The 25,456-nt window shown below is 38.2% G+C and overlaps 1 protein-coding gene and 1 long non-coding RNA gene across 2 annotated transcripts in view; one reads left to right on the top strand and one right to left on the bottom strand.

The window, feature by feature from the left end:
* The window catches only part of CUL4A (cullin 4A), a 37,451-nt gene extending 15,829 nt beyond the window's left edge, over positions 1–21,622 (top strand). Inside the window, exons 9-20 of the mRNA XM_080577053.1 lie at positions 1,785–1,852; positions 4,729–4,847; positions 7,300–7,492; positions 8,879–8,983; positions 9,424–9,534; positions 9,857–9,942; positions 10,928–11,035; positions 12,213–12,326; positions 13,405–13,510; positions 18,572–18,744; positions 19,554–19,706; positions 20,033–21,622. Coding sequence (XP_080433179.1) covers positions 1,785–1,852; positions 4,729–4,847; positions 7,300–7,492; positions 8,879–8,983; positions 9,424–9,534; positions 9,857–9,942; positions 10,928–11,035; positions 12,213–12,326; positions 13,405–13,510; positions 18,572–18,744; positions 19,554–19,706; positions 20,033–20,128 — 1,432 coding nt within the window. The 3' untranslated portion in view covers positions 20,129–21,622. The remainder of the gene's footprint in view (positions 1–1,784; positions 1,853–4,728; positions 4,848–7,299; positions 7,493–8,878; positions 8,984–9,423; positions 9,535–9,856; positions 9,943–10,927; positions 11,036–12,212; positions 12,327–13,404; positions 13,511–18,571; positions 18,745–19,553; positions 19,707–20,032) is intronic.
* On the bottom strand, positions 20,821–25,416 carry LOC308188251. The gene is made up of 2 exons (XR_013945291.1): positions 22,669–25,416; positions 20,821–22,369 (listed from the first exon to the last, which is right to left on the bottom strand). It is a non-coding gene; the product is annotated as an uncharacterized lncRNA (long non-coding RNA).
* Positions 25,417–25,456: the final 40 nt, after the last annotated feature.

Below are 25,456 nucleotides of genomic sequence, written 5' to 3'. Positions count from 1 at the left end.
ATGGGAAACATGATTCAAAATACTTCAAAACGTGTTTGTGCGACGTGTGGAGTGTGTATTGATGCAGATCATTGAGTGATTTATTCAGCCCACCAGTACATGCCTCTTTCTGGACAGCTGACCAGAATAAGCAAATCTCCTGGCTGGTCAGTAGGTGCATACTTTGAGGCCGTACAGAAGGTACATCTATGGTCATTCATCAGCTAGATGTCAAGATAAATACTTGTTCTGTCTGTCTGCTTCTTAGGAAATACTGCTCTGTCTCAAGCAGACCAATTACCCTTACTTCCTCTGTAGGGTGAATAGGTCTTTCAGGGCAAAGGATGTTATTTTATGCAACCCTGAATCCTCCTGTCCTTGGAGACAGGCAGCAGTAGTTGGAAGTGTCAGGGAAAACGAAAGTAGCTATAAAAACAGCCGTATGCGTTAAGACCAAGGGTCTGTCTAACTGGTCTTTTGTGTTCACTTAGAAGCACTCAAGGGAAAGTGTATGTGATGCCCTGATCCTGTTGTAGGATCTGCCTGTTCGCAGCTCAGCGTATTTTCTGAACCTGATGCTGTTTGCATGTCTAGTGCTATCCAATGAATCTTTCACATGTTTGTGCCGTCTTACTGGGACTCACTTAAGTTTTTTCATCTATGACATCCCTTGGCAAGGAGATCCCACAGAGCACCAGCCACTGTATGATAAATCCGATATAAACCATATGATAAAATTTTTGTTTAAGTCTGACACCCAGTACCATCACTGATGACCCCAAATCTTGTATCCTGAGGGAAAGTGGTCAGCCCCTTTCTTTTCACCTTTTCCCACATCAAAGGCTCCTGATGTGTAAAGATGTTTCTCTTGCAGATGCTGTTGCATAATTCGATCATCCATGTTCCCTTCTCCAGACCTTCCCAAATTCTAATTTAATCTTTTGAGATGAAGGGACTTAAACTGTGTATTGTGTATTAAATGCTGAGCAAATCATTGATAGGAGGTATTTTAGCAGAGGTGGGGGCTGCTACCTAACAGGCTTCCATCAATCTGAGTTGAACACCTTTCTTTTAGAAAATCTAAACTAAGGGTCTGAGAAACAGTTTTATAAAACTTAACACAGAAGGAAGTGTTTGGTCTGTTGTTGTCATATGATAAACAACGGTCGAAGTGTAGATAGTGAAATTAATTATCCCTTTGTGTTTCAGGCATTTTTTTTCCTCTTTTAGCCTATAAGTGATGGAAAGGTAAACTTGCCATTATATTTCAGTCCTGTCTAAAGGGAATGCATCAAAAATATTTAATAGTAAAAAGCAGGGAAAACTTCAAAGATGAATTTTAAATGATTTACAAATTTGAGGAGTATTGTGGTTCTAGCTCAATTTATTTGGCTGCATAATACAGTTGGATAAAAAAATTTTCAGTTTTGAACATCACAAGTGTATATGGTATCGTGTTGTTTTGGAGTGCAAACCTTTGGAAGGTTTCTTTGTTTTCAAGAAAAATGTCAAATTGACTTTTTCCAGATTCTGTTAATACAGATTTTTGGTATCTAAACTTCTCTCTACTGTTCTATAGCTTGTTTTTATTATTCAAAACCAAATTTCTTTTTTAATTGCATATGTGGTTCATTGCTTTCTTGACTTATATCACGTGAGATTTTTTTCTTGATTTGTAGCCTTTGTTTTAAGTAGAAAATTGTTGATTTTTGTACAATAAAGTAAGTTTCTCACAAATATACTCTGATGGGATGCAATACACTTATGCTGTAGTACTTCTAATATACTTTTCTTGCCTCATTTAGGAAACCACTGATAGCTTGTGTGGAGAAACAGCTACTAGGAGAACACTTAACAGCTATCTTGCAAAAAGGTATTTTTTTAACGTGCATTCTCTAATAAACAACAGATTCTTGTACTCTGCAATAACTTTAGAATCCACATCTTTTATTTCATGAGAAGTGATAGCTGTGAAAAATACATCCATAGACACAGAAAGCCGATTCAGTAAAGCTCTCACCCCCGCTGTGACAAGTAGATCCTCCATGAGGAAACAAGTATCTAAAATGTAACTGCGTATTTGTAAAGCTTGATGAACTCTCTAAGTCCCCTTTGACTTGGAGCTTAGGAATTAAACCTTTGGAACTGCTGATTTCCTGTAACTCATATAAACTTCCAAATGAAAGCTGCAGTTACTGTTGTAGTTTCTTTTATGTGATGACTACACAGCTCAAGTGCAATAGCTTCACATATCCTTGTGATTATATAGTTAAAGAATCATGAGCTATTGGAGCTGACAACACTCAGAGGTGATGTACTTTATATGCTTTTTTCTGTATTTTGCCTTCTGTCTGGCAATTCCAAATTTGAGCTGCAGTCTTCTTAAGAACTCCCCATTCAGATACCAATCTTCAAATCGCCATTTCTTTGTTCCTCTTAATTTTTAATCTTTGCCTTTTTTCACTGAATTCCTGGGTTTGGTCTGATCTTTTATTACTTTAAATAATCCCTTCCTTTTCTAGCACTAGCCATCTTTTAGGCTTTAGATCTTGTAGCAGTTTATCCTTATGTATTCTTTTACTGCTGCAAAACTGTTACTGTTATCTTCAAGCTCCATCACATCCATGTTTGTTAATACTTTTGAATTGTTTTGCACACGCCTTTCACTTCTTTCTTTGTCCCCTTTTTAAAGACAGATGCATGCTTACAATTTTCACTGAACTACTCTGGGAATAGGTTATTTCATTATTTTCAGTACATTTACAAAAAAAAGCATGGTTACTCTGTTTTAGCTATTCTTAAGCTTATCATAAATAGAAGGTAAGAATAACTAACAGTTTTGTTGATACATGCTGATTTTGCTTGTTTTTTAATTCAAGTATTATTTTCAAGTCACTTTTCCAATGACACGTGTTTCAGTTGGCGTAGTCAGAAATGTGTTCTTGTTTTAATCTGCACTCTTTTTTGGTTTATAATGTATATGCAGTGTCCATGTAAGTATGGAGAAAATTGTACATATTTCTAGTTACTGTATTTTAGGACTTGTAATATTGTTGGATTATTTTTACATTCTATGTGTACACTTCAAGAAAAAAAGAAGCAAGTCTAACATCAGTTGGCTTACATAACTTTCTGCCTTCATTTGATCCAGGGCACACTGTAATCCACTTACAACATTCTAGTATTCAGTGCAAGTAGATGATACTGCCTTTTGTAGGTTTTCTTCCTTAAGAGAGAAGGCATATGATGTAGTCAGTTTGATACAGGAAAAAAAAATCTTAACCAATGCAGGGTAGGTATGAGAAAGTTTTTCGTGTATTATTACAGCTTCCATTGACTAGATGCTGTTTTTTTTTCATTGTAAGTACAATAAAACTTGTCATGGCTGTGACAGTGCTTTCTGAAAGTTGTGTGAAGCCTTGTGTCAGAGGACTTACCTAAATGTCTTTTTTAATTTGTCAAGTATGTGACAAAATGCTTGTTTCCATCATGCAGTTTATATGCCAGAGGAAAAAGAAGGGTTGAACTTTATCAGCTAGGTTATAACAAAGCAGTTAGTGTATTTATTGGTCTCCCTAAATGAGTAGGAAGTGATGCTTGGGTATGATGGAATGGGCACTTAATTTCAGTGTTCAAAAGAACATCAGTAACATGTATTCAAGACTTTGTAATCTGTTGTCTTATACACTTCTATAGTATGTTAATTCTTCTGGTATCTCTGTGTGGGCAAAAGCTTACCTGACATCATTCTTGAATACCGTCTGCCTTTCTGAACATGTAAATAAGTTTAAATCGAAGTATTTTAAGGTGAACAAGAAAGCAGAAAATGGGGTCGTGTAGTCAAGTAGTGCTTGAAAATCCTTTGTAATCTAATACCATTTAAAAATTGGAAGTAACTAAGTAATTTTGTACATGAGGTAGAACAGTTGTACAATGTCAGCTCACTGATGTGAATTGTCAACTTGTGTAAAATCCAGCTTTCTGGATTTTGAACAGTGGCATAAATCTTTGATGTTACCTTTGCATTTTACCAAAACCTCTTGTCACTGACACCAGACAATGTATCTGTGATTACATTGGGACTAAATTCACCATGTTCTCAAATGTTAAAATGTGTATGTAATTGTCAAAAGTGTTACATTTAGCCTTGTGTTTTTCTTTATTCATTAGTCCAAGGCCTAGTCTCACGTAGGGTGAACTGGTAAAAGGGTAATGTTGCTTGGAAGGAGTTTGTAATCATGTGTTATTACATCAGTACGAGCATAGACAATTTATGCACGTTCTTAATCTAAAAACATGGCTCACCACAGTCTACAGAAAAAAAAAATCTTGCAAAGTGCATGTCTTTACTTTAAATTTGGGACAGTGTACTTAGCTTACTGTTTTTGACATTCTTTGGAGGTTCTATGAGTTCTTTTGATAAAACTGCACTTAAAATCAAGTACTTTTCATAAACATTCTGCAAAAGGCTTAGAGTCAACACCTTGTTGGAAAAGTACTTCAGCTGACTTAGTTTTATAATATCATAATGTAAATCATTTCATCCAATTTAAACAAGGGAGCATGTTAATCCTGAGCATAATACTTGCTTTCAGAAATTTAGTCTTTAAAAATTCATACTTTTATGCATACTAGAGGGTCTTGTCTTTTGGTGTATTTCATAGAGATTTTTGGTTTTCTGATGTATTCCTAATTGTGTTTATGCAAGTCCCTTCTAATTCGCTTGTATTTCTAATTTTATTTTTTTAGGACTTGATAACCTGCTTGATGAAAACAGAATATCAGACTTGACCCAGACGTACCAGCTGTTCAGCCGGGTAAAAGGGGGGCAGCAGATCCTTTTGCAACATTGGAGTGAATACATCAAGGTATTTCAAAGATCTGTTCCTACTCGCAAAATTTATGATGTTATTGTAAATTGCTTCTTTCAGAAACAACAATAGTGTATCTTTTAGGTGTATACATCAAAGTTCTGTTTTAAGCAAGTATGTTGATGCTTGATGATACGTTGATTCCCAGTAATGATCACATGGTGAGAAACAGCAACGCTTAAGTTTTGATTTTAAATTCCTAGCTGCTTGGAAATTGCTTTTAATATAGGTTTTAACAATATGCAAGAAGTTACTTTGTTTACTTTTAAATAGAGCCATATGAACATTTATTTAGAGTATGCTGGATTGTAGTATATGTTGAGTTTTGGTACAAATACACTCAACTATTTTACATACCTGGAAAATCAATGTAACACCATAGTGCAGCTGTCCTACTGCAGATTAGCAGTGCTTCACATAACCAACTGCACTAATATGAATGCTCAAGCCATTTTGATAAGAATGCTCTTTTTGAAATTAATCCATTATCAAACTGGGGTATCTGGTTTGTTTAGTTAGTCATAATATGCAGGTAGTACGCTGCCCCAGAGAGCTTGGGCTCCAGTGCTCTTGCAAGATGAAGGCAGCAAAGCTTCACAGAAAATATTTCTCTCTGGAGTTGTTAATTCCCGATGTGCTAGTTCTCCCCTGAATCGTCCGTGGGTGTCTCTACCTTCAGGGCTAAGTGCACAACATCAGTTCATTTGGGAGGTGACTTTCTTGTGCACCTATATCTGGAGTTATGCACAGCACATGGGAGAAAGGCAGCGTCTCCCCTCCACCCCCAAAACTGAGATGCAGTTTGCTCAGCAGCGTGTTGTCCCGTGTTCCTACATGCACCCTGTGGATCTGTGGTCAGCTGGGCCAACAAACAGCTTGCCTTGGCTCCCAGATCTTCTTCCTCGCTCCTGGGTCACACTCCTGTCCTATCACTTGCATGGCCTGCTGCTCCATAGACTTTTTTGTGATGTTTTTTTAACGCTGTACGTGGGCAAAATCAGGGTTATGCCAGGTTTAGTGAGCTTAAAGAGGCTCACAGAACGGTGCTGGTGCTGGCCCAAGGAATGGAGTAGTTCAGGATGTGTAGGAACCTATGGGAAGGAGGAGCAGGCCCTCACCTTCAGCAGCAAGTCGCTTAGTTGGCTTGACCATGCCTTATGTCTCACAAAATCAGACCTCGTTTTTTAAAAACCTTTTTTATGTGCTCAGAAATCTGCACTTTCTATCAGTTTTTTTCCTTTCCAACATTCTGTATGACAGACTTCATGAAAGTGAGGCTTCAAGAACTTAAATTCTGTCTTGTGAGGCAGCATAAGAAAAAGCACAGAGTACTGGGGGGAAGACCTGTGCTCTGCTGTAGTCACCTTTTTATGATTTCAGGCATACCACTTAGCTCTCTGTAGCTCAGCTTGCCATTTGTGGAATGGCAACTTAGGAACACAAGTGATGGAAACAGATCTGGATGCTGTGTTAATGAAAGGGAAATTGTATTCAGTGCAAGATGTACGTACTGAGTCTAAGGACACTTGGCAGCCTCACGTTGCTGTTGTTTCACTTGGAAATGGTTCTTGAGAAAGATCTTGGAGAAGGATTGCAGTGGATCATTAGGTATTTAAGTGGAAATTCTGAGGTTTAAGAGGGATTTTCCCATCTCTGCCTAACTGTTGTGGTTAATGTACTTTAGTTGATGTAAATATACTGGTTAAATGGTATTCCACTGTTACTGTGCAGATGTTGCCCTTTCCCATGGTGGAAAACTGGTCGTTCTGTCTAGGGCAGCAATTGGTGTTATTAAGCAGTTGTCTGATAGGTTAAAGTCTTTCCTTATGGGACATTTTGGTTTGGTGGACAAACGGTGTTGTAGCTCTAATGTTAGGATAGTAGATGAACAAGAAAAGAAAGCCAAGTCTGTGGCTTCTTGCAAATGGGAAAATTCAGTTTTGTTGCAAATCAGCTGGATTTTTTGGTTCTGTAGCCCTCACCGAGAGAGCAGTCTCGGAGCGATGAGCAGTAGTCGTATTTCAGCCACCTGTTCCTGTCAGTAGAGCGCTGTAGTGGATTTCAGAAGAATGGTGCAAAGCTTTCCATTACACTTAACATTTCTGAGGCAGTTTCCATATAATTTCTTTTCCATGAATCATGTAGTTCTGTATTTAACTGTGAACTTGTACATCATACAGTCATGTCTACTTTGTATTTTTGTTTAGCTTCTGTCTTAAATGTATATAATCCTTAAGTCAAACACTGATGTTTGAAATCCATTAATGTGTGTCTGGGTTTTTATTTCAAATTTTAATGCATCTCATTTTTTGAAAACTTGAAGTCACATAAGTAGCTCTGTAACATTTTTATTCTTTCTAATGATAAATTTTATAAGCGTGAATGTGTCTGTTGGGGGAGATAGGTAGTACTCTAAAGTATTTTATTATCAAAAGTGTTTGTTTTGCAGAACTTTGGGACAACAATAGTGGTTAATCCTGAAAAGGACAAGGATATGGTGCAAGAGCTACTAGATTTTAAGGATAAAGTGGACCATATCATAGAAGTGTGCTTTCAGAAAAATGAAAAATTTATAAACTTGATGAAGGAGTCCTTTGAAACATTTATCAACAAGAGACCAAATAAGCCTGCAGAATTGATAGGTACACAAATGTTTTTCTGTAAAATATTTCCAAAGTCTGTAGAAAGCATGATGAGATGCTGCTGCTGAGTGTGCTAGTGTAATCGCAGTACACGTCCTGCTTTTAGGAGACTTGCTTTGGGGGTGCCAGGCAAAAGTTAACCTGGGAGCACGGCGGGACCGAAAGCGCGGGTGTGTTTGGTAGGTGTGTGCAGCGTCCCAAAGGAGCATGTCAACCTCTGCTGCTCTGTGCTCTGCTTACTACCCTGTGACTGGTGCTAACACTTGCTCAGAGAACATAATGCGAATCCTACCAGTGGCGTGAGGGGCTGGGAGAAAAGCAGCCGTAGCAGAAAAAATGAACCATTTTTGACCGGTAGTAGACAAGCTCTTTGAATGTTACAGATCTCACAGAAAGGAGTAAGTAATGCCCACCTGACTGGAACGGAAGGCCGAAGTTGGGAGAAAAATTTTAAAGCTTTCAGATATAAGGAGGAAAAAAAATAATCAGTATTTTAACAGGGGAACTAGATCTCATTAAGGGGAAAAATAATATAAAATATCTTCAAAGTACTTTTACTGGAATTATCCCTGATCTAGCAAAAGCCGTTCAGGCTGTGCTTTGCCTGCAGCTAGTGGAGTCATGGCATTTACACCAAGAGAAGATCCTGCTCCTAGTTTTTTTTCCCTCTTTTGACTCTCTTCACCATGTTTTGTGGCTTCATCCTAAAACAAACCTAATGTAGGACAAATCGCACAACCTAGTGAATACAGGTTAAAGCCACGATACAGCTTGCTGTTCTTTGTGGATTGTGTTGTTTCAGCTATTGCAATGGCTTCCATCTTACCCCTGTAGAAGATTGTAGAGGAATACTAATGTGGCTGAATCAGTACTTAGCTAAATTCGTGGCTTAACATTATTTTTGTCATTCTGAAGCTACTAACTTGAAAGCATTGCTTCTGCTTAATTTTTCATATGTTCATAGCAAGGAGCAAGAGGAGCCTGCTGAAAGTTATAAAACTATAGTCCTCTTTGTGTTGTTTGTTTCTGTTTCTCATAAATACATTCATATGCATTATACACTTCCAAAGCATTGTCTCTCAACAAGTAATGTGTTTGCAGTGAATATAACAAAGAATGTGGGAACTTCTAATGCATTAATTTTAATGATTTTACTCTATTCCTTTGTTTTTCCCTTGGGTGATTCCTTTTTGTGATACTTTTCCATTATGGCAGTAGTACAATAAGTGCTCTATCATTCCCCTGAACATAGGGAGAACAGAAAATAGGAAGCTTACCACTTATCCTATATTTTTAATATATGGTAATATTTCAAGTGGGAAACACTGAAGTTGGTGACTTTAGATTTTTATTTTTAATTAAACTGTTAAAATGTTTTATTTATAGCAAAATACGTGGATTCCAAGTTAAGAGCTGGTAATAAAGAAGCGACAGATGAAGAGTTGGAAAGAATCCTTGACAAAATCATGATCATATTTAGATTTATTCATGGTAAGAAATATCTGTTCAAAGTTAATGCAATTTAAAATGTTTTTCTAGCTACTAGCTGAACTTTATTCCTCTGAGTGTAAGAGATTTTTTTTTAGCATGAGTTTCCACTAGAATTAGTCCTAAATTGAAGTTTCCTTACATTTGGAGGACCACATTATACACAACAGCGAGGACAAACTTTTTCTTTGGAGATTGAGTTGCAGACCTTTTATGGTCTCTGGGTAGACAACAAAGAGTTGGAGTAAAATTTTAAAAAATACGTTAAGAGAATAATTCAAATCTAAAAAGAACTCACTGTCTACATGTTCTTCTTTGTTGCATAGTGAATATTGATCTGCTGATCAACATGCCATGAGAAAGGCTTGTGTCACAAACCTGAAGTGCCATGGTACAAACAGTATGTATAATTTCATATGCGTTTTGCTCCCATTTCCATATAGGTAAAGATGTGTTTGAGGCATTCTATAAGAAGGACTTGGCCAAAAGACTGCTGGTTGGAAAAAGTGCATCAGTAGATGCTGAGAAGTCCATGTTGTCAAAGCTTAAACATGGTAGGCATCTTCAGATGTGTTTAATTTTTTTATTACTTTTTTTTTTTGGAAATTTGAACCCTTATTGTCTCATGCTTTAAAAAGTAACAAGCCAGATCTTAAGTAATAGCTGAGCATATCATTGTGCTCAGCGAGAACTATTGGACTGACCTCTCAGATATTTGACCGGTTCGTATAATATACCTATTTAGGAGCAAAATATGTACTTACGTGTGGGTGCTCTAGACCCTGGAAAATCTGGCTCAGCTGTCTCCGGTTAAACCTTTTGTTTGTTCTGTGCTTGTTTGTAATTGTGGGATCTTTGCTTTGATTTGTGTGACAGAATGTGGGGCTGCTTTTACCAGCAAACTGGAGGGCATGTTCAAGGACATGGAACTGTCAAAAGATGTCATGGTTCAGTTTAAGCAGGTACATTCAGATTGTGTTTGCGTGCTAAATTTCAACAATGATGGGGAAGCACTTAATTGTGTTATACCTTGGATTAAGCTAAAATAAAATGAAACAGTTTTGAACAGGCCCTAATCATAGTAACAGTCTCTTTATAGATCCATTTATAAAGCAGAATTTATTTATTCTGTATCTATTCAGATATCTCTTTATTTTTTTTAAAGTGAAATAAAGTCTAAATACCACATAGTAACTTAGTTGGTTGACATCCTTTAAAGTCCCTATTCCTTCATTCTGGAAACTACTGCTGCTCTAATTCTTTGTGAATAAGACAAAAAAACTCCCTGAATGTTGCTACAATGCATAGAAATCATTTATATCTCAACCCCTGACCTTCCAAACTGTTGGTGACTGAAGAAATAGTGTGTACGCTTGCCTTGTTGTTATGCTTCTGCTGGGTACCTTTTCTGGGGCCTTACTGAAGACAGAGTTCTGGGCTAGAGGTCTGACCCAGAACAGCTACTCCACTAATAAAATACTGTAGTTTGTTGGTTTTTTTTCTATGCCAGAGTTTGCAGCCTGATTGGAATGCTGCTATGCTGAAGTTATAAGAAAATGTGTTGTCTCATAGACATGTTGAAGTCCTAGGGAATCACTCTGATCTTAAAATTGTTGCCCTGGCTTCTGATCAAAAGCTTTTTTTTTGCATGTGGTTAAAGTTTTTGACCTTGATACCTCATACAGACAGTCGTCTGGAGTATTTCAATGTATTTTATTTTTTTTCTTTTTACTTGCAGTCACTTGCTGTGTTTGAAATAGGTTGTTAGTGGGGCATTAACTAGACATGAAACTCAAAATCTTGGTAGAGCATGTCTAATCAAGGATGTGATCTGTAGGAATTTGTCATTCTTTTTTAATTTAAAATTTCTAATTCAAATTAAGTACGTATATTTTTCTAATTTAGCATACAAACAGTATACTTTGTTTTTTGTCTCTTGTATCTTAGTATATGCAGAACCAAAGTGACCCAGGAAATATAGACCTGACAGTAAATATATTAACTATGGGATATTGGCCAACTTATACACCTATGGAAGTCCACTTAAATTCAGAGGTTAGTGTTTGAATTCTCCTTATAAATGTAGATTATGTAATGGTATCATAATCACTATCACAGGGTGAACTAATGCCCTTCACTTAATGTTTTTCTGTGAGATTTTAAGGTTTTTTTCTCATTTCAAAATGGCAAAAAATCGAACATGGTGGATAAAATCCGCTGTTGTTTTTTTAGGTGATTGTTTCACTTAATGTTTTTTTCACTTCTTTAATAACGCTAATCTTAAATTAGTATTAAAATAAAATCAGTGTCCTATTTAACATTGCAGTCAGGCACTTAAAAGTTTAAAACAATTCACTGTAATCAGTCAGTTTTTAACTGCATTGGTTATGCACGTTGATCCAGCCAGTAGTTATGTTACTGCATGCTCTGACTTTCCATAAGATTCTTCCTCTGTTCTCTGCAAAGTCTCTCAGAAAACTATCCCCTGCATTTAAATGGCATCTGTCTGAAAAAAAAGATTGCTCCCAAGTTTACAGGTTTTGCAAAGCTCATACCTGTAGTTATTTAAGCTGAAATACGTATTTGGAGTCCTGTTTCCTGCAATACCTTGCTTGATCTGAAGAGCAGCAAACACCTAGAAGGCCAAAGGTGGCGGTGGTGCTCCCGTTCAGTTCAGGAGCGGTGGAAGCATTTGTGCGTTTGCTCCTGTGCCCTCTTTTCCTCAACAGCAGACTACTGTGGAAGGATCCAATCTGAGCAACGTGTCATGAAAATGGAGGAGTAAAAACCCATTACTTGGAATTCAAGCATTGAAATCAGACTTGACTCTCTATATGGCAAATAAAAGGAAGAACTTGGGAGCAGATGGCAGTAGGCAGTGTATAGGTGCGAGTTGTATGCTTCCTGTCCTGTGACGGCTTAGTCAGGAAATGTCCAGGACAAAACCAGTATTTTAGAGATTTTAAACCCATTATGGATGTTTCATTTCATATTTATTAAAAATAATAATAATCAGGGAAGTTGAAAGCTATACTTGAATTGAGAATATCTTTTGTACACAGTAGTAGCAATGTACTTGAGAGCAAATTTTAGCTCTTTAAAATAGGGATTGCTTTTTTCCTCACAAAAACATTTATTATGAAATACTGTTTAGGAGAACCAGTGGAATTAAATGTGAAATCATCCAGCATCACTGTACTGGGAAAACACTAATAATCTCTTTGCTTTGCAGATGATAAAGCTTCAAGAGGTGTTTAAAGCCTTTTATCTAGGAAAACACAGTGGTCGAAAGCTGCAGTGGCAGACCACTCTAGGGCATGCTGTCCTGAAGGCGGAATTTAAGGAAGTAAGTGCATGTTTAATGCTTAGCCTGTTGGGGTAAAATTTAAGTCAACTATTTGGAATCTAATCATGTTTAGTATTTTCTTTATAAAGGTAATAACGTGTTTGGTGGAGGAACAATCACAGTTCAATATTGTTATTTTGTACAGAAAGAAGATTTTTTTTATAATTAAACTGAAATTCAACCTATCTAAAAAGACAAAAGCGTGATACCTTGCAGTAACATTTATATTCATTTGATAGGAAGTACTATTTATTTGAATAAAGAGAGTTGTAATAAAGCAGGAAATTAAAGAGAGAAATAGTACAGCATCTTATTTTTAATAAGGGATTGTTTTGATCTTAGAAATACTGATGACATTTATAGAATGCTTAATTGTTGCAAAAAGAGACTGAAGGGCGTTGGTGATGTGATGACTGGTTAAAATTTAAATGCTTGTTGAATTATTTAAGTCTTAAATAACCACATTGTTTCTTAATGTGGTTTTGTTTTGTCTCACAGAATATCTTGTGTTGCTAATAATGCAGCTTAATTGAAGCAGAGCAAAGACAAAAAAAAAAAATAAAGGCAAACCCACAACCTTGAATTCTTTTACCAGCTCACTGTAAATATGAAACTTACAGATTTTGGCATTATGTAACAGTAAGACAGATTTGTTGTTGATTGACGAAAGTGTGTACATCTGTCTGAAGAGTTTATTTCCTTTTCATTGCCTGCTTGTACAAACATTTGGCTACTCATAATACAGGGTGAAGTATAAAAAATTGGTTTGCTATTGGTGGTAGCAAAGCCAGAATTTGTAATGAAAATGAAGTAAATGATGTGGCCTAAGTGTTAGCTCATTCTAATGAGCTTCTGGTTTGTGATGTATTGCTACTGTTAGATTAGCAAAAAAGTTTAAAATATCCTGTTTCTTTAATGCTACATTTGAGCAGGTTCTTCTGTGTGATAGGCATACAAAAATACACCTATCTTCTAGAAATAAAAAAAAAAGTGTTGCTTCTGTAACTTATCAGATTTAAGCGATATGAGAGAAAATGGTCTGAATATTACTGCTAATTATTTTATATTTCTTTTTTAGGGAAAGAAAGAATTTCAAGTATCGCTCTTTCAGACATTAGTGCTGCTTATGTTCAATGAAGGAGATGAATTCAGTTTTGAAGAAATTAAAATGGCCACTGGCATAGGTAAGAAAAATACTTTGTGATTCTTATATTTATTAATTGAGTGATTGCCAATTACAAATCTGTAGGTAAAGGCCTAATTTTAAGAAATTTGTCATGATCATTAGGACAAACTTTGTGAGCCAACAGTATATCGATGCCAAAAAAGATGAGCAAAATACACTGCTCATACTTCCTGGTGTAGATAAAATGTTTCACAAAGTAGACAGTAAGAGGTGGGTAGCATATGGTACTACTAACAACCTGTCAGTTTTACAAAATACATTATGGCAGTTCTTAAAATTCAAGTGGTGATAAAGACTAGTTGTATGAACAGATTATTTTTGTTTAATCACACTTTCAAATATTATATTTTGAAAATGATTGATGAAGAATGTTGTCATTTTAGGATTATTGTTAGGTTAAAGGTTAGACTAGATGGTCTTAGAGGTCTTCTTCCAACCTAAATGCTTCTATAATTCTATGATTATTTGCAATTGAACTGTTCTTGTCCTTCTCTCTGCCATTACTGTTGCAGGAGTTCCCTTTTTACAATAGATCTGATTTGTTAAAAAGAGCAGTGTGCACTAGTGAGTGTACATTGTAGCTGTTCCTCTCTGCAGGTTGAACCTGAAGATACAAAGAACAACAACAGGAAAAAAAAAAGAGAAAACGGTTTCTTTTTAACCACCAGCGGGATCTATCCTCTCAGGGTTTTTGTTTGGTGTTTTTTTGTTTTTGTTCTCTAAATTTACACTTTCTTGAAATAGTTACAGCCATTGGCATTAAAAAGCATAACCCTTTCATCTCTTTATTCTTGGGAACTCTCTGCATCAACCGGCAGGTCATACCCAGTAGCTTTCTGTATGTTGAACCTTGAGATCAACCCAATAAAACAACTGCAGAAAAAGTACCTGAACACACCCAAGTACTAAAATACTGTAAATATATTTAATAAAATATTCTAAAGATGGAGTATCAAGAATCCCTGTTGTCTAGCAGGTTGTGTTTCGGAGGGCAGCACAGCCTAGGTACTCCAGCTTCTCAGGCTTGAATCTTCAGGTCGCTGAGTCACCTGTGCTACTAATAGTAAGGGAGCTGAAGAAAGCATGCCAGTGTGAGTGATAAGCATCAGGATGGTCCAGAGACTCACTAGGTCAGAGTACAATGCCTACGGAACAAACAAAAGTTCACACAAGCCTGATCCAGATCCTGCATTCTCACCGTGTATTATTTTACCTCAGTGCTTGCATTCTGGCTGCCTTGCAGCAACAGATAAAATCTGCTGCATGGAAATCCATTATGTTGTAGCACAATAGGAAGGATTTTAATAGACTCTTTTCAAGGCGGCTGGCTAGAATTGATGCTATATAGTTGGGAGCTACCTTTATTATGTCATGTCTGTTTCTCTCTCTCAGGAGGAGATAGTGTAGGAATCCCTGTAATGAGTTCATGGCTCACAGGGCCCTAGGGGCCAGGATGGCTGAATCTTGCTTCCAAGTTCTACCCACACAAGGCATTCAGAGCTTCTCTAGAGAGGTCCCATTCCCATTTAGCAGTCTCCCTTCTTCTAAATGAGAGGAAAGTCTTGTGGCCAGAAATGGTTTCGGAAGCAGGTCTCACACTGCACCCTTCCTGCCTCCTGCTACTTTGAGGGGAGGTCAGCATTTGCTGAGCAGTACCCTGATTTTTGCCCCACAGTGATAAGCTATGAAACTCTTGACCACAGCATGTTGTAAAAGCTGGAATTTTACAGAATTCAAGGAAGAGCAGTGCATGGAAAGGTACCTTAGTGCATGGAAGCTGCCTCTGCCTTAGGGATTCTCTGAGTTCCTGAATCCCCAAATGATTGGAGACTCAGTGAACAGTAGGATGAGGAGAAGAGGAGCAGCAGGGAAGTACGGAGCATTCCTGGGTTAGCTTCTCTCTTATGCAACGGTGACAGGGATGGTGAACCTCCCCACCCTGAAGAATTGTGTCTAGCCACTTCCTTTGCTTTGGTGTTTGAGTGCTGGCCCTTCCTGGGGGGTGTTGGAAGCCTTGTGCAGTTATTTAATTGATGTGTGTTTATGCTGAGACCCTGTTACAAGGTGTTAACCAGTCTTTGCACATTGGTGGTTATGGCAGAAGAGTCCAGGGAGCTACACCCAAGGCACAGGACAGAATAAAGCGCTGTAAGTTGAAGTGTCAGTAAAGGGCTCAGAACAGATCAGTAAATCAGATGGTAAATTAGACCATCACCACCTGGTAGTATTCACCCAGAAGCTTTACAGAAACTTTCCAGTATAAATACCAGCTTAATCTCTCTGGTTTATAATTTAAGTGAACCTTGGTGTAAGAAGAATGGCAAATGATGAGAATAGTGGTTTGTTTGTTTGGGGGGTGGGTGTACGTGGAGTGATTCCACAGATTGCTGCAGGGTTATCAGGCCTGTGGTGGGGAGAACAGAATTTGGAGGCTCATGGCTAAGTGTGTATTAGGGAAGAGCATGATTTGTGACACACGATTTCACTTTCAGCTTCTTTGAGGGAGTCAGCAAGCATATGCATGGTAATTGTATACTTGGGTTTTAAAATCTTTTTTGGTAAGAGCTCATTACAGACTCATAAGTAAGTTTTCATGGCTTGAGAGGGAAATTCTTCTCACGGGTGAATGATTGATTAGAAGACAAAACAAGTAGAAATGAATGGGTCACTTTCACAGTGCTCCTAATTGGGATCCCTGTGTTATTATTCAACGTAGTCATTAATGATCTGAAAAAGAGGAATACCGATGTGACAGAATTTGTTGCTGGTTCTTTAGGAAGGTCAAATCTGAAACTTTTAAACATTACAAAAGGATCTCCAACTTGAACAATTAGGAGATCAGATGACAACTAGTGTTGCTGAAGACGAACACATCTGTGGAGGGAGGAAATAACTAACTACACATGCAGAGATCAGCAGTCATATTTAAGAGAGCCAGACATTTTGATCTAATCCATATAGCATATAATGCAGCTGTTCTCAACTGAAACAGGATTAGCTGTCTAAGGTTAATGGCAGACCTTAAAGCTGTCATTCTCAAACTTCAGATCAACTCAGGTTGTCAGCCCACAGTGTCTTGCATGTACATTGATTTTTAATCGAGAACATCATAAATGTAATCATAAACTATATTCTGCTTATTTAATATCTTCCCATGGACCTCTTAGAATAAAGCCTCATGAATCATGTACTGGAATGAGGTGTAAATCATTTGGGATTTTCCAGTATTATAAAAACCAGTTTGGCACCTTTGGTACTCTTTCTTCTCCTATTGGAACTACTGAGAAAGCTGCTTCATGTTGGTTCCTCGGGTCTATCAGTCCCGTCTTCCTATCTCCTTCGGAGACTTCAGCAGAAGATAAGGCCAGTCAGATAAATATTTGGTTTACCTAAGAGTCACGCTGTAGTTGACATAAAGAAATTAAAAATTTATATGGTAGAAACCAGTAAGTCGTCATGACTTAAAACCTTCAGTTGTTTAATGTTTAAGGAAGCACTTTCACATAGTAAAACATAGCAATCTGTGTTCATTGGCAGGATAGGACAGCCGTGGGATAGCATAGTCCAGAAATCCAGCTCTTTAATATGTTATTCATACATTTGTTATCTAGAATGTGTCTTTTACAGAGGTGAGTATGATATTAAGTGTCTGGGCAGTAGAATCACAGATGGATTTCTGCAGTTCCTGTATAAGCTACATTGCTGTGTTCACAGCATTACAGGTTAGCTCTGTAAAAGTCATGTACTGGGCATTGAAGTAATTGGGTAAGGGGTCTCTACGTGCATTTCAGACTTTGTGTATTGTATCTTTAATTTCCATTCCCATCTAACACAAAATACATGCACATTTCTGGGTGAGAAAGTCATACTCATTTTTCCTCATGCTAAATAGAAAAGTGGCTTATGGACTATTACAACATCCTCACCCCCACCCCCAAAATCATGAAGATTTCTCCTCTTTTGTCCTCATCTGTATTAATTGGTCATACTTGGGACTATAAGTTTTTTAACAGCATCCTTACACAGGAGTTTGGGCCTGGGCATCAGTCTGTATTTACTGAAGGTGAAACACCTAAAAAGTTTGAAACAGCATAAATGCATTATATCACTGGTTTAAAGTTTGGGCTTTTTTTTAGGAGTAAGAGAACAGCTGGAAGTTTTGTGGTTTTTTGTTTGTTTTTTTAAAAAGAAATGGTCATTCTGTGTGAATGGGAAAATTACAGTATTTTAGAAATAATAACGGTTAATCTTCTAGTAAGCTATTTTGTGCATTTCAGCACTAGATTGCAAAATCTTTGATTCTTAAACTTTCCAGATCTGACATGTTCAGTGATAATTTTATATTGTCAATAAAAGTATTCTGGGAGACTGCAGAGGCTGTTTTAGTGCAAAATCTTGAGACAAGACTTTGCAATATAGTTAATAGAATGTTTTGGACTTTGTTCTAGCTACTTGTCCAAATGCTTTTACCTGTAAATCTTAATGGATAAAATTTTCCTCACTCCCTTTTTCCCACTGCTTTCTTGTTGTGGAGAAGTTTGCGACTATAATAGCTATACCTTCTCACAAAACATCTTCCTGCCAACTTAGGGTTCTCTCCTGTTTTCTTCTCTGTTTGCTTGTTTGCTTATCATTTGTGTTTATATTTTCTGGTGTGTGTTTAGAAAGAGTGATGAAATCATAAAATGGGTGGCTTGTGTTTCTTGTCATCAACTGATTTTTCTTCTGATTGCCAAACAAAACCACAGCAATAAAACCAGGCTCACATTGCTGTGATTTTTTTTCTGATACTACTGTTGGATAGAAACTTCGCTGAGATGAGTCTGAGTCTGTATTGTTTACTTGTAGAGTTCTGTGCACACTCTCAGCACTTGCCGGTGAGATGTGTGAGGCCAAGCTTGAAGTCTGTAAGTTGTTGTATAATTAGAACTTAGCTTGGAAATAAGTTAATAACATAAAAAACATTAACTTTTTTAATTTTATGGCTAGATTCATTGCATAAAACTTTTCATATTAACATTTTGTTCTATTTTCTCTTGTACTTTGAACTTCTTCACAGAGGACAGTGAATTAAGAAGAACCTTGCAGTCTTTAGCTTGTGGGAAAGCGCGAGTATTGATTAAAAATCCAAAGGGCAAGGATGTAGAAGATGGAGACAAATTCATCTTTAATGGTGATTTCAAGCATAAGTTGTTTAGAATAAAGATCAATCAAATCCAGATGAAAGAAACAGTATGTATTTATTTTTGCATTCTTTCTGGTTGACTGTTTACCCATGTACCGCATGGAGAGACAAAATCTCTGCATTCTTGGTAGTCAGGCTAACTGATGGAGGCAATAAAGATCCTAAATCTCACTGAAATCAAAACAATTCAGGTTCCTTCTTCCCGTGCCTGCACATCTAAATGCCGTTACATTAAATTGATAGGATTTTGCAGATGTTTGTCTGTGTTAAAAGCTTTCATGGTATGACCGGAGTGCTGGTACTATACGGAACTCATTAATCAAATGTCACCGTGTCACTTTCCTTTATTAGGAGGGGTTATTAAAAGGGCAGGGTTGTCCCTTCATTTGTAGTGGATATATTTGTTTTACTTGAATCCCAATTCTTGACACCAGCTGACGTGTTTTAATTAGTATTGAGTTGTTTCCTTTTGGTCTCTGCGTGTTAAAAGAAAATTGTAAAAAGTCCTATCAGAGTTGAGCATTTTTAATGCAGAAGACCCGATGTGTTTGGACTGTCAAATTCTTCTGTGTTCCTCTAAAAATCTGAACTGAGTTCTTATGAATTAGTTTGATTTATCAAATAGATTTAAAATAAGACATGATTTTTTCTTTATGTTATCCTTAATGTTATATCTGGCTTGCTTTAGCAGTACTCTTCAGAATCACTTAGTTATTAGCATGCAGCAAGGTCTGTATCTGTCTCAAAGTCGGACAAGAATGTGTTTTGTTTTATTAGAAAGGTTAACTGCAGAAATATAATGGATAAAATAACAGCAATAAAAGGTGATTATTTGTGGTGTTGTATTGTTCTTTAGGTCGAGGAACAGGTTAGCACAACTGAAAGAGTATTCCAAGACAGACAATATCAGATTGATGCTGCTATTGTACGAATAATGAAGATGAGAAAGACTCTCGGTCATAATCTTCTTGTTTCTGAATTGTATAATCAACTGAAATTTCCAGTGAAGGTAAGTGATTTTGTTTCTCAAACCATCCTAGGATTATCTAAAAATATGTAATATACTTTCCCATTCAGATTGTAAGAGTAAGAAATGTGCAATATGCCTGAATCAAATTCAAAGATTCAAGTACTAAAATGAGCATGTGAACAGAACAAGCCGAAGTATCAATAGGAAATTCTGTTTAGCTATTCACAGTGGTTCATGTTCCTGTTCTTATGCGGTCTTCAGCTGTCCTCTCTTTTGGTTTTGTTTTTGTGTGTGTGTGTGTTTTAAATAAAATATATTTGCATTCCTATCATTAACTGTTTCACTAATCCCATCTTTTCTTGCAGCCTGGAGACTTGAAAAAGAGGATCGAGTCTCTCATTGACAGGGACTATATGGAGAGAGACAAAGACAACCCCAATCAGTACCACTATGTTGCATAATGGAGAGGAAATAATTTTATTAAAAAAAAAATACAAATTAAAAAAAAATCCAAATATATCTTCAGGACTCTGAATACCTATGCTGTTCCAGACTTTATTTTTTAGCAGATTTCAGGTTGATGTATATTATTCAGCCAGCTGCATGCACTGCTGTGGACAAGAAGCAAAATGATATGTTAACTGATCATCCTTGTCGAGACTCCTTACTAATTTTAAATGTCGCATTTTTATTTCTTTCGGTTGTTTGTTTTGTTCTTTTGGGTTCTTCTCAGTTTATTTTTACAGTTTGGCTTAAAATTGTCATCGAAGTTGGTTGGAAAGGTAAAATCACCTGTGTAAGAAATACTTCTGTGATGGATGCAGGTCTGTTTTTTTTCATTTCTGTGTTCCTGACTGCATCCATAAAGACCCTATATGCTGCATTCTTTAGCTACAGTGACAACTTGGGTAACTTTTTAAAAACCCTTAATTGATGAACATTTATGTACAAACAGTGTTGTTGAAATACACTGAATTTTTGAAATTATGCACCATGAAAACTCTCGACCTTGCGTTTGTTTAATTTTCTTTCAAATGAGTATGAACTTCAGTCTGGTTTGGATAAATCAGGTTTTGAAGTGAGATCCTTTATGTGCCAAGAGGACAACTGCGTTCGTGTGTGTAGTGAATTGTTGGGTTATTTAGCTAAAATATGGATTATTATTTTATTACTACTTCTGCTGGGTTGGGTGGCAAGGATTAGATTTGAGTCAGAGGCCCTACCTCATTTTAGGGCAACTGGTTTTTATCACTGTTGATGTACTTGCCGTAACATTTAGTTCTGCCTTTAAAATCACAGACAGGGAAACTACTGTACAGCGTGCTCCACTTTAAGAGTCGAGAACTTTTTTTAAAAATAGACTTTTATGGTCTTGACGTTGTGAAAGCATAGTTTTTTGTCTTGAAAGACTAAGGATTTTGTGAGTACTTTGTTACATATTGTATATATGTAAGTTGATTTGAACTAAAGAAGGAAAGACACTGTAGATCTGTTAGATAATTGTAACTATAAAGAAGATACCTTTTGTGGTAATACTTACAAGATGCTGTTTATTTTTGGGATTTGCATACTGGCATGTTTCATTCTGAAAAAGAGCTACCAAAGGAGTTTTGTTTGTGGCGAAAATGAGAATTATAACAGCAATATTTTCTGAGAGATACCTTACTAAATTTATGTAACATGGGTTTTGTGCATCAGTTGAAATGCCACCATGTCTTCTTAAAGTAAACATTGCAAAGAGTTGACATCTCGCAGATTTACATAAAGTCCTTGTTCTGTCATCTGGTGTCATTAATTGTATTGCATTCTTCTCAATTATTTTTGTTCCCTTTGTGTTTAGAAACTAAAAACATCTAGTTTATTGTATTTAAAGCATATTTAATGTTGTAATTTAATGTACTTATTTTAATATTTGAATCCAGTTAATTCAAATAAAATCTTTGATGCATATTAAATTCCTTAGCCTTTGTGAGAATGTGGCTCTTAATTTATGCAGTACGTTCTCTGGCCTTAATTATGACTCGCCTTGTAACTGATTTTCCAGGCATGTGTAAGCCAGTCAGCTCCATTTTTCAAGGCTTTTAAAGCAAAAAGGAAGGTACTCTTCACAGAAGTGTGATGGGCAGAGGCTTTATCCACATAGAAAGTTGGCCGTAGTAGACAGTAACTGATACTAAGCAATGAACGTCTGCTGCACTCCCTGGTCCAATAGTTTTAAACAATATGTGCTATTCTGAAGATGGACTGATTCTGTCTTACTAAGTGATGTTAATTGATTAAAAGTGCTGAGATCTGCAACTCTTCTTAATTGCCATAGCCTAGAACTCCTTGGCCAAATTACTCTGGTATAGCAATTAAAAATGGGTTGTTCCAGGAGCAGCAGAAATAACGATGGCAATCTTTCTGTGATATATGTCGTTTGCCCCTGGCTGTACTCTCCCCAACTTTCCCCATAAATAACCTCAAGAAGCAGCATTGCGGAATACTGCTAACAGAAAGCCATCAGCATTGGTTTTACTCTCTGTGATCCATTTGCCAACCTCCCCCCACTCCCTCACCCCCCAAACACAACTGGTCTGAAAGTGGCTTCAGAGGTTCAAAAGCTATGGGAGAGGTTGAGAGGCCGTGTGGCCATGGCTCTTGTTCTCAGGCCCTTGTCTTCTGTTCGGCTTCCTAAAATTTCTCCTGGAATTTTGTGCATGCTGAATGAACAGAAAAGCAGTTAGCTTATTAGTCAGCATGGTAATCGCTGTTGCATAGTGAAATAGCTGCTTTTGGTTGTTTTTTGATTGCTGGTGATAGAATTTGGCTGAGCAGCCTGTCTCAGTTAAACTGAATTAAACTTCAACCTTTAGTTTAAGTCATCCAGACATATTTTACATCTACTTAAAAAGCAGTTTTCCATCCCAAGGTTTTTTGAGGGAAAATGAGTATGAGAATGGAGGTTGATGGCTGACAGTTGTAGGTTCTTCCCGAGTCTGGCAATTAAAGCATTCCTTACCAGCCACTAACTGCCTTCTTCCTGCCCACTCCTTGTGTCCTGTTGTCTTCACTCTGTATTCTAGCTTCCCCCCTCTTACTTTGTCTGGACCTGGCTTTATTATCTAACTCCTTCGGTTTGCTCCAGCTTTCCTTCTGCCTTTGGTGTTAACTCCATTGAAGCTCCATTCTGAGCTGAGGATTTTGGTGTTCCTTCCCCTGAAATACAAAATGCAGAGGAGCACAAGGCCACACACACACACACCTGGATCTGGAAATCCAGCCTGGGGGTGAATCCCTTTGTGCTGTGTGTCTTTGAAAATAAATCACAAACCTTTCAGCAACTTTAGTGTATCATCTTGTTACGCACGTAGACCTACTTGTACGTGTTTGATCTTTGACAGGTGTTCTAGGAAGAGTGGACTCTGTACTATAAACTCGGTTATCTATTCCTAGCTGAATCTCTTTGGAAGGAAAATAACCCTGTGAAGTCTGATAATAGGCAGCAAAAAGCTACGGGAAAAGAGGAGTCATGTTTCATGGAAATTCTTTCCCGGTGAGAATTCTCAACCTGTACTCTGCCTTCCCTGCTCATTTTCTGCCTGAACTGTGCACACCAGGCTGTACTGTGCTCACCGGTCTCCCAGATCCTGTCAGCATTTCTCCATGCCCTTCCCTGTAGGCAGCCACCCCACATCCGTGGCTCGTCAGCACCCGAAACACACCATGCTTGATGCGGAACTGCACGCACGTTGGTCAGCGGCTCAAACACAACGCGTGACCACTGTTCCTGCAGTGACAGCGCTAACTGGGATCTCTGGGCTCTGTCTGTATACCGGCTTTCACAGAAGCCCTAATTTTATGTTTGCTTGTTCCTTACCCTGCTACCAAGTTTGTCTGATGCTGGCCAAGGAGTAATTGAGAAGTGAGGCTGATGGCAGCGTTTGCATAAGATGTGTTTCATCAGGAAATCTCTCAATTTATCAATGCCTACCATTTTTTCAGTAGAGAGGAAGGCTACTGAATAGCGAGCTTAAGCGTGCCGTTGGGCCTCCCTCTTTGTTGTTTTCTGGCAGGCTTTGAGTAGCCCACAGGCTTTCCTTCACTCCCAGCGCAGGTTCCAAAAGCAGCGATCAAAAAACCGGAACAAGCCATGTCCCACCTCCACTCCTCTGCAAATGACTCACTCAAGCACTTGACCAGAGCTGTTCCTTGCGTCCTTTTTAAAGCTAACTTCTGCTTTTGGCAACGCATGGTGAGGATAAAGGTTGCTCCAAGTGCTGCAGGAAAAAGCAAGTGAAAAATGGAGTGTTTCCGTCTTTAAAAAGGCACGGAGAAAAACGCGGTATAAAGAAAGGTCTGTTTACAGTAGCATCGTTGAAAGAGAAAGGCAGATCTCTAAGGCACACTTAAGAGCTGATAATCCTCTCTAGGATGTTTTGTGGAAATAGGAAGTGTAAGTGAAACGAGACAAACATCGGGGAAAGGTCGTCTGGTTTAGAACAACTGCACTTGACTTTGGCAGCTGGTAGTAGCTACGTCGCATTTCCGGTCGGTCTTAAGTAAAAACGCACAAAGGCATCTTGGGAGCATAAAGTTCCATCTCTGAGCTGACTAACCTGGAGTACATTGTAATGAGGAGAAAGCAGCAGCGCACAGCTATTGGCACTTTCTAATAGCACAAGAAATAGTAAAATAAATACTTCTAAGGTTTCAGATGGAGAAACTATATCCTTAACAGCTTAGATAAGAGAGAGCATTGGATTGCATTGAATTACAAAGTGATCAAATGGCTGGGCTCTGTATCTCTATACTACACTAACATCTGACAATATCAATAGAAAAACCACCACCTTTTTTTTTCTTTCCAAAAAATAAGGCATGGGATTTCTTAGAATTCGTTTATAAAGATATTGGGCAGTGTCAGAAGCTATGTGAAACTACAGATAATTTTACCTGCATGACAAGTCATACAGAGACAACTCATTAGTGGTCCCTGTTTTGGACTGGAACAGATACTCGGGTTGTCTGTCTACACAGGCATAGATGCATCACTTCAGAGATAACAGATCATTAACTTCCACTGAGTTTATACAGCTGGGACTGGATTTATTCTATGGAAGATGATTGTACCCACCTTAGATTGCCTTTAAACTCAGTAGCAAGAAACACTCTGGAGGCCACACAGATCTTAGGTGCGTTTTGTTGCAGGCCAAAGTTGTTTCTCACCCAGCTCTACCACTTTCCCTTTAACACAGGGATCCCAGGGCTGCACACCTCATCTGAGAACCACAGTTCACACCTGGAGCTGGCAAGGCTGGTTGGGCCTCATGTCACTCACATTCTGTGAGGGCTGTGAGGAAAGAGATAAGACATATGGCAGCTTGCAGAAAGTCCCCAGACAGGATCACAGAATAGCTCAGGTTGGCAGGGCTGTCTGGAGGCCACCAGGCCCAAGCCCTGCCCCAGCAGGGCCACCCAGCGCAGGCTGCCCAGGCCCATCTCCAGGCGGCTTTGGAAGGCCTCCAAGGAGGAGACCCCACAGCCTCTCTGGGCAGCCTGTGCCAGGGCTCCTCACCCGCACAGCACAGAAGTGCTCCTGGGGCTCAGAGGGAGCCTCCTGGGGGCCAGTTTGTGCCCAGTGCCCCTGGTCCTGGCCCTGGGCACCTCTGACAAGAGCCTGGCTCCGTCCTCTCTGCAGCCTCCCCTCGGGTATTTACAGACACGGATGAGACCCCCCTGAGCCTCCTCTTCCCCAGGCCGGGCAGTCCCAGCTCTCAGCCTCTCCTCGGGGGGGGGGGCGGCCGTTG

This window comes from Anser brachyrhynchus (genome assembly GCF_964034855.1).
Source record: "Anser brachyrhynchus genome assembly, chromosome: 1".
In the NCBI taxonomy this organism is placed as follows: Eukaryota; Metazoa; Chordata; class Aves; order Anseriformes; family Anatidae; genus Anser; species Anser brachyrhynchus.
Note: the sequence above shows the minus strand (reverse complement) of the source record. Positions and strands in the feature narration are given on the sequence as shown.